The sequence below is a fragment of the Engystomops pustulosus genome, chromosome 4 (assembly GCF_040894005.1).
Source record: "Engystomops pustulosus chromosome 4, aEngPut4.maternal, whole genome shotgun sequence".
Classification (NCBI taxonomy): Eukaryota; Metazoa; Chordata; class Amphibia; order Anura; family Leptodactylidae; genus Engystomops; species Engystomops pustulosus.
This window is the reverse complement of record NC_092414.1, coordinates 77,634,527-77,644,076: the sequence shown is the minus strand read 5'-3', so window position 1 is coordinate 77,644,076 and position 9,550 is coordinate 77,634,527. Positions and strand designations below refer to the sequence as shown.

General features: G+C 37.5%; 1 protein-coding gene across 1 annotated transcript in view; it reads right to left on the bottom strand.

Moving 5' to 3' along the window:
- Nucleotides 1-336: 336 nt before the first annotated feature.
- TXNRD1 (thioredoxin reductase 1) overlaps nucleotides 337-9,550 on the bottom strand; it is a 45,641-nt gene continuing 36,427 nt past the window's right edge. Inside the window, exons 15-17 of the mRNA XM_072146437.1 lie at nucleotides 9,292-9,387; nucleotides 4,669-4,803; nucleotides 337-2,540 (exon numbers count right to left, since the gene is read on the bottom strand). Coding sequence (XP_072002538.1) covers nucleotides 2,478-2,540; nucleotides 4,669-4,803; nucleotides 9,292-9,387 — 294 coding nt within the window. The 3' untranslated portion in view covers nucleotides 337-2,477. The remainder of the gene's footprint in view (nucleotides 2,541-4,668; nucleotides 4,804-9,291; nucleotides 9,388-9,550) is intronic.

Sequence of the window (9,550 nt, the reverse complement as noted above, 5' to 3'; positions counted from 1 at the left end):
GTGATAGCTATGGATATCATAACCTGGGAAATTACTTGTACCAATGGTTATTACTGAATATATATAGTAGACGATTATGTTGCTGGATAGTATTTAACACATCTAGTTCTTTCTTCTCTGATGCCCTTGGCGTGTAGAGCAAAAACCTTTAACTGCAAGAATAAACCAGCTACAAGCAAATAGCACTGTACGAGTGGCTTAACTGAAATGGAAAGCATGTCCTTGGTGTGCTCTTTTGCAGTGTATTAGCCAAAATGATTTTAGAACTTGAGGAATTCTGCATCTCATTTACATTGTGCTTTGTCATTCAGCCCAATAAATTTGAGTGCTTACCGGTAATGTTTAGCAAAAGTCCTATTTTATTCAACACTATTTTCTAAACAAGATTACAGTTTAATAAAATAGAGTTGTATATTCACATGTTAATAAAGACATTGTTAAATACATACAAAATGTTATTATCTGCCCAATTTTACAGCGACTAAGTAACATTTCATCCAGTAACATTTCATCCTATGATAAACTAGATGAAACTCATATATAGAGTTAGTTACAATAACAATAATAGTAAGCTGTGTACAAATGTTCTTTAATTCATAGCAAGCCTATGAAATAATGTTTCTTATTTCAAAACTAAATCTTAATGTCAGTTATGGATTATTGGATTTGTTCCGAAGACTCCGTTAGTTTCTTAGATTTTTTTCCTTTAATTAATTTGATAAATTATGATAAATCACTCAATAAATAATTCCCAATGACCGTTTCACAGTTTAGAAGTATAAAGCTGACATATAAAAGAACAATGTTTACAGTGAACCTATAAATATGCAGTCTCATCTGCTGGAAGTATGTTATAGAGCAGGAGGAGCTGAACAGATTGATATAAGTAGTAGTAGTCCAGTAGTAGTACAGTAACAGACAGTTATATCTGTTTGCACAGACAACTATCAATCTCCCAAGTAGAGCAACTCCTATTAATACAAGCTACCAGCAGATTAAAGCACATTTTTATGTTGACAAGTTTAATTAAAATGAGAACTTAACCTAAAATGAATGCTTATGTAAAGTGTACATAATGCTGCCAGGATAAAATTGAAGCAAATCTCTGATGAAATGCACTATGACTATGCACAATATATCAGGTTTCACAAATGTCCCTTATATGCTTCAGTAGAAGAGGTAATTTACCACACAGAACTATACAAAAGTATTTGTCATTCCTACATTGCATTTCAATGTAATGTAAATTACAATTGTAGTGTAATCTAATCATTTTTCATTAGATAGGAGAGACCTATATTGGTGATTCTTTGATACAATCTGTCATCTTCAGACAAAATTGTTTTGCTATTTACAACAATATTTCCTATTGAAAAAGTTAAAGGAAACTTAAACTTAAAGTAAAAATTTGGATAATAAACATACTACTGTCTGCCTTTAAAGCATACATTTCACCAGGAATGTCATTTTTAGCTGGTTACAGCTTCTATTATATGCTATGCTGATTGTACAAATGCCTTTGTCAGCATTCTGAATCATTTCAGTACTTTATAAAGCTTTATTTTAAATTACCTTGCTCCCGGCCAGCAGCATGTGGTGAGTACCTGAGGTACAGCTGCAGCCTTTGTGTGCCTGTGTCTCAATCTCTGCATGCATTCTTCCTCTACTCCATACTATTCCCCTCCCTTCCCTGCCTGCTCAATGCACATGACTGGTAATGTGAAATAAAGTTAGGTTGCAATAGTCTATGTTAGGCTTATTTGAAATATGCTTTTGTCAGCATTCTGAATAATTTCCTGTCACCAGCTAAAAATGACATTCCTGGTGACAAGTCCACTTTAATGTACTTATACCCTATAAGGGCATTCTTAAATATAGAGAGCATATGGGAATTATATATATATTAGCTGGAGCTACAAAGAGCAAATATTTCTGAGGAGGATCCAGCATGTTAGTGCATTTTATAAATATAACATTGATTTCAATGGACATTTTATAACGCATGATGTTGGAAGTTTACACTTACTACATTCTGATACTACACACTGATTCTTTGTGTGCATGTTTTTATAAGGAGGGGGGTGCCAAAGCAAAAAAGCATCTGTAATTGGTAAAGCTGTACGCTTTACTAGTTTAGCAAAATATTACTATATGTACTGTCTATAAAGAGTCCTTCTTTCACAGAAAATGTAGGGACTTATTCCCTATAAACCAAGACTGCAGTTCTTCAGTCACAGCCCACCGAATTTGGCTTTGGGTAGTGACGTCACAAAAGCCCTGAGAGTGCCCTGCAGTAGTTTATTTCCAGTCATCTAGCTGTATTGTTTGCTGCCATTGTCAAAGCTAATGAGCGTCTTCTTCTTCGTCAGTGTGGATATTCCTTGTTCCTTTCCTTCTGTATTGTCTTCTGGCTTTAACAGTTTAACTCTCTTACTTTCGGAGACAAAGGCAACAGTAACAAACAGCTGGGTTTACCCTCAGCATCCAGCCTGCACAATGCTTCCTCCAGACCGCTTTGTCACGCTTAGGGTGGTGAATATCTGAAAGAAAAGATTATGTTGCTATTTAGAATACGTCTCTGATTTTTTTTCCCAGCAAGGAACTATGATTATTCCTAAAAGCAGCAATGAGCATAAAGCCGAACATTTCAGGATAATCCTGTGTTTGCAATCAAAGGCAGATATATTTTATGATTGTGGGAAACTGCACCCTGCGTCCTTTCTCAGCTACCAGAGATGAATGACAATTATTGAAATGTATCTTACACAAATGAAAATCTCTACGCTACAATAGATGTATTTCTACCTGAAGTCTCTATTCAACTGGTTGTATTAGGTCTTTGTAATGGTCCCATTGCTTGACGCTCCACATTTTAACAGTACTCAAAGAATCTGTATAAGGCCTCAGTCAGGCGACCGTTGTGGAGACGTATATATATCTTGCTGCAAGTTTGTGGATGGATATACATCCTCATAGACTATGGGGACACGGCAGTGGCACACATGTGGCACTGTACCGCACCGTACATGGGGAAAAGATCCATTTTTCCCCATGTCTATGGCTGTGCCACGCTATTTCCTATGGAGAGGGGACGGGTTAGCACCGTTCATCCCTCCTCCTCTCCATCACGCCTGGGGGAGAACACGTTAATGTGAATGCGCCCTAAGAGCTACCGCAATCCTACACAGTATAATAAGTCCACTTCTGCTACTCACAGCATAAAAAATCACTATGATGCTGGAAGCTCAGTATAGCTGTCTAGGTGTTAAGGCTTCAGGAAATTTCATTCACATTAACAATTTGTTGTAAATGTAGTGATAAACGCAGTGGCTTTTCTTACGGATTTCTTTTTTACATTCTTTTATATAATATTGCTTCTAGTGGACAATACACACATACGACATAGGACTGAATATACATATGCCACAATTGACATTTATAATCTAGTTTCAGATAAGCTCATAAATGTCTGAAGTCTGTTGGGGATCATATCCATCACTAGATCAGGGGTCTCAAGCACAGTCATGTCTCCATCTATCAATGCAATACTGCAATGTGTCATGCTGAAATGTATTCACTATGTAGAGAATAATTGTAACAGAATAATAAAGAAAAATTTCAATTTGTCAGCCCGAGGTTGTTCAAAGGACTTAATTAACTGTATCAAAGACGCCTTTTGTGGGGGCATCAATGCGCTGCTTTGACAAGCACAATATTCGGTTTGTCCACTAAGCCTATTTGATGTGTTTTTATGTAAGTGTCCACATGAGGCGCATGACAGCTTTCAATATCTAAACAACTGATATGTACTTCTGTGTCAAAACAAAGATGGTAACCAATTCATTTATTAAAACAAGCTTGTTACATATCAAGCAAATAAAGTATCTATCCACATAAGTCCATTAGGTATTGTGCACCCCTCCTGGTTTCCAGCATGGTTCCTTCTTTTATTCCTGGTCCCCAGAATGGTATTCCTCTGAATTTTAGTTCTTGGCTTGGACCCTCCTGGTACTCAGCACAGCCACCTCTATATTTCCAGGTGCCCAGTATGGTTCCACTCTCATCCCTAGCTACCAGCATTAATTGAATCCCTCTATATTTTGGTCCGGAACATGGTTCCCCTTCTGATCCCCAGACCATAAATAAAAATCTCTTGTTCAGATTGAGAATACTATTATGGCAATGTTTTAGTTTCATCATAACATGACCTGACATTCAAGAAGGCTGAATATATTAGACCTCATTCCCTTACCAGCTTTCATTTCTATTGTTGGAGAAGAGATCTTTACTTTAGCATCTGTAGAGGATTGAGGCAACAGGCCCATTAGATGCCAGTTCCAACCTTGAAGAAGTGTAAACTTTTAAGTCTTCAATAAATCCAACAGTATTAATTTTTCTGAAGTTGGATACATTTTATAATATAGAAGCAATTTAATTTTTTTGAAGCGCAGACTTTTTACTGACTTCTAATGAGACAAGAACCTGCTATAATTTCTAAGGTTTGTCCTACTTGTCTTAGAAAAGAACATGCTCTGCAGTTCTATTTCCAGCTCTGTCTTCATTGCGGGCTACTGTTATGTGACATGCATACTGACATCCAATAATGAGTCGTGATCATAAATATCCATATCAAGCAATAGTATGTGATATTATATCGCTAGCACTTACCTCAGCACATACTGGATGGATTCCTATTGTACTGTCCAGTTGCTCTTTGGTGAGACCACATTTTATGGCAACTGCAAATCCTTGTGTAATTTCTCCAGCATTAGGGCCAAGGACATGGAAACCCACCACTCTTTCCTGGTGTAATAAATTAAAAAAATAAAATTTTTAAGGATTGGTTATGTAACCCAAAGATAGCAAATCAATGTCAGATCCGGATATCCCAAAAAATCATATCAAAGATACTAGTAATGGAAAGGTAAATTAGGTTGTAAATACACAGATACTGAATAATGCTGAGTTACTGCAGCTTAGCTTCCACTCACTATGCTATAGGCAGAACTGTGTACTTCTGGCTCCAAACACCTTTGGGCTGGGTTCACACAATTTTTAATTGTTGCTGTTTTTTAATAATAAGAAAATGTAATAATTACAAGCCTAATTGCTGTGATGTCTAGCACACTTGTACTATGCATTTCAGCAGTAAGCCCAGTTTTGGATATATTGTTTATGCAGCCTGTTCAGCTGTTAAAGGGTCCAGAGACCTTTACCACTTTAGCACTAGAGATGTTCATACTAACCCCTCTACCGCCATAGATTCTTAATCCATTCATTATCCAAGAACACCAGTAGTTATATGGGTATATACGGGATAGAGCCTAACTTGCTAATCGGTGGGGGTCTCAGTGATGAGACCCCTACAGATCATGAAAACAATGGGTCTGATTGGGTCCCACGCACCTCCATCGAACCCCTCGTCACTCCGTTCTGCTCCATTAATCTCTATGGAGCTGACGGAGATCGGTGAGCATGGTGCTCGGCAATTTCCGTCAGCTCCATAGAGATTAATGGAGCAGAACGGTCATGCATGGCCATCTGCACCATTACTCTGACGGAGCGACGAGGGGTCCGACAGAGTAACGAGGGACTCCACCGGTCCCCTCGTGATCTGAAAGTTAGGCCCTACCCTGTGGGGCCCAACTTATGTTTGTTGGAAAACCCCTTTAAAAGCTGTTCACATATAGGTGGACCGCCATATGGAGATCATAGAAGGGTTCCCTCATACAGGACCCCTTCTTATCAGCCAAAGTAGCTTAAAAAAGGGCAATTACGGAGTTAAGTATGATAATCGATTAAACCCTTACACAGATCTTGTACAGGGTCCCAAGATATCTGCCCCCCACCCACACTGTAAGACAATGACAATTTAGCTGAAAGCTATTGAAATGTTGGACAGTACTGCAATTTAACAAGCCTTGTAGTTCTTAGATTCTTTGACACAACTACAATGGTAAATCAATGTGTGAACCCAGCATTAATGACAGTTTTGAATAATGAATAAGCACATTAACAATTAATGTCTTAACATCTCTTAATAGGGAGGAGCTGGTCAGAAATGTAAAAAAAAATTGAAAAATTATATTATGTTGCTTTGAGCAGATCTATTCATCAATGTCATTACAGAGGAATTATTTCTCCAGGGAATAAAAGTGAAATGTCAGCATTTTCTCCCAAAACCTCAATTAGTTCTAAGGGTGACAATTATTACCACTTTGTACTGAAGGTTCTTGATCACTGAGGAACAGTCAGTATGTGCAAAGCTTCCAATCTGTAAGGCAATCACTACCACGGACATGCAGCACATAAGTCAGCATGTTTTATGAGGGTCAACAGCCTTCACGAGTCACGTTAGTAGAATTGATGCTGTTCTTCTGCATTCGATTCATCATTTTTATGATTATAGCCTGTCACATTACCATAGGCAGCACAACACAGGTGAGTGTCGCAAGGTGACAGCCACCTTCCAAGGAGATTGGTAATTTCATTTCTTTTTTTACTGATTTAACTGTGAAATTCATACTCTAGATATCTGATGTGACACTAAACTGGAGGCTGGTAGGGACAATGATAGATGGGTCATTTTATTATCCACATCCCTGTGCGTTTTACAGACTCTATTACTAGGGAACAGACTTTATTAAGTCTTAGCATGCCTGTACTTTAGGAAAATGCAAACCCAGTTTAATAGCAGTGGAAAGTCATAGTTCTATATTATTTTAATGCATGTGATGTGTCAGGTCAGGGAGAAAGCAATAATTACTAGTTATCATAAAACACCAAGGCATGTACTGATGAAATCCGATGGTCAGTGGCCAACCATATTTATGTACTTTGTCGCCAGTTACCGGAAAAGCATTTTAGTGCTTACAGAAATAGGAGCTTACAATTATCAGAACATAATTTAGTCTTCATCAGGAGTAGACAGAATGAAAGTAATGTCACAAGCCAGGACACAAAGAAGGGATGCCTTAATAAGTAATGAACCACCTACAGACTGTGTTAATTGCTTCAATGTTACACAAGATTTTTACATTAATGGGGATATATGTGCTTCTACTAAGAGCAGGAGATGCACAAGTATTGTTGGGATTGATCCCATCTGCTGTAGTAAAATATGCAATCTCTTACTGAGCTGTCCAACTGCTGAAATATACAGAGTGGAAAGCACAAAATTACTCAACATGGACTCTTATCTAGATCAAGGCAAGTTCTGACAGTTTCCATGTGTCAGGAGTGGTACACTCACTAGGCTTCTTTCATGGAGCCTGGTCTCTAATGACTAGCTGAATTTCATTATGTTTTCATAGAATGTTCACACTAAACCTAATAATTGGACTATTGTGGCATTTCACCCAATTTTATAAGGTACACAGTGGGGGTCATTTATTAAGGGTTACACGAATTTTACCGTTTTGCGTCGATTTTCCCTGAATTGCCCCGGGATCGGATTGTGCCGCATCGGCGCTGGCATGTACGCGGCGGAAATTGGGGTCGTGGCCGTCGGAAAACCCGTCGTATTCGGAGAAACCGCCATATTTTGTCGCTTGACACGCGCTTACCTGCACCCGGCCTGGCTTGGTGAACTTCAGTGAACTCCAACGGAATTCAGTGCAGCAGTGACACTTAGTGGACATCAGGGGAACTACCTTAGTGAATCGGCGGAAGACACGAATCAGCGTCAGAGAACCCGCCGCTGGTTCGCGAATGGACCGGTTAAGTAAATCTGCCCCAGTGGACTTTCCTAAATAAATATTAGATAGATAAATAGATAGATAGATAGATAGATATGAGATAGATAGATGGATGGATAGATAGATAAATAGATAGAGATATAGATAGATAAATAGATATATAGATAGATAGAGATATAGAAAAATAGATAGATTTGTATCTTCTAAGAATGACTAGTTCTTATTCTCTTAGGTTGCACAATATTTCTCCAGCTTGAGCAGCAGTTTATGAAGAAGTGTTAGTCTTACTGTTAATACTGAATTCAGTTTTACCTAAAGACAATTATATACCATCAGTTTTCACTTCCCCCCTATCTTTCTCATTGCTGACAGTCTCTTGTATACTACTCTGCCTTGGGCTTTTTTGTCTACTTGGAATATTATACAAGATGAAGAGTTTTGATCTATTACATCTGGGGTTACAGCAAGTATGAACTGCAATTTCTCGAAAAAACAGCAGTCCCCCAGGCAAACCTGAGCAAGAAACTTTAAAAATAAAACTCAATATTTGCTTTTCCCTTTCTTGATAGTCCTATCGTTCCAGTACATTAGTATTGATTTCATTTTATTACTATAAATCTTTTTTTTTTATTAAATGAATGTGGTCATTATTATTTCAAGGGCTTTTATAAAAAGTAATGTTACAAGTCCTGATCAAAACACAACTTTTGAGGTTGATAAATTTGCATACCATTTTTTAGGTAATTAACGTATAAAAATACAGTTACAAAGTAGCAATGTAGTATAATTCTGGCCACACTAAATGGATATTTAAATAAGTCTAGTGAAAATGTTTTTAATTATATTAAAAAGTTTAAATAAGAGTGAAAAATGGAAATATTTTCCATAACTTTGAGCACTGGGGGAGTCTTTTCAAAATGCTGTGCTGTGAGATCTATGCTGTGCATTCAACTACTCCTTATTGCCTCCCCTTGGTTCTGAGCGCCTGTTGTTATATTTATCCAGAAGCTAGCAACAGTAGTCATGCCGGGCAGATAGGTAACTGTGGATTAGCTCAATGCAGAGATGTCAAAGCACAACAGCACGAAGCCACTTTCCCAGTGCTCCAAGTCCAGCTACCATCCTGGAATATTAATCGATTTTTCACACTCCTGCTGCGAATAACAATATATATAAAGGCATGATTACATAGATCTCTGGAAACCATACCTAACACTATCTGCAGTCTGCATAGTCATAACTGCTGATCAACTCCCTGTAAAAAATCCTATTCCAGAGAGTAGAGTCTGTGACTACTAAATAAATATCCACATAATAGCCATTTAACTAAAGCCATAATAAGTGGTTGGTATAACTTGAACCTAAACATGCATCTCCCACAATTACTTGCTTTATGAAGCCGCTGTTGCGTTTCTACTGAATACATTCACTTCTCCAGTATTGTTTTTTTTTTTTCAAATCTGCCTCCTCTGAAACTGGAGAATGTTCATATATATTGAGAGTTGCCTTCTTTTAATGGATGCCCATTCACTTTCCTACTTTTATTAGTAAATGTAATGAAATATCCCTTTAAGCTGATTATATTTTCGCTTACATTGTCGTTTATGTTACAGATGACTTTTGCATAACACTTGTTGTTGTCTCTTGCTGGAACAGTCCATTCCAGAGGCCAGAAATAACTGTGGTAAACCTGCAAAATACATTCATGAACTTTAGACAATGCTAACAAAATACAATGTAAAGCCAAAGTAAACTGTGCAGAATACATGTGATGAGTGGGTGAAGATTTTCTCTTTTTTTTCTACTGCAAACAAAATGATAAATGCAATACCGATACTATATAAAGAAATAAT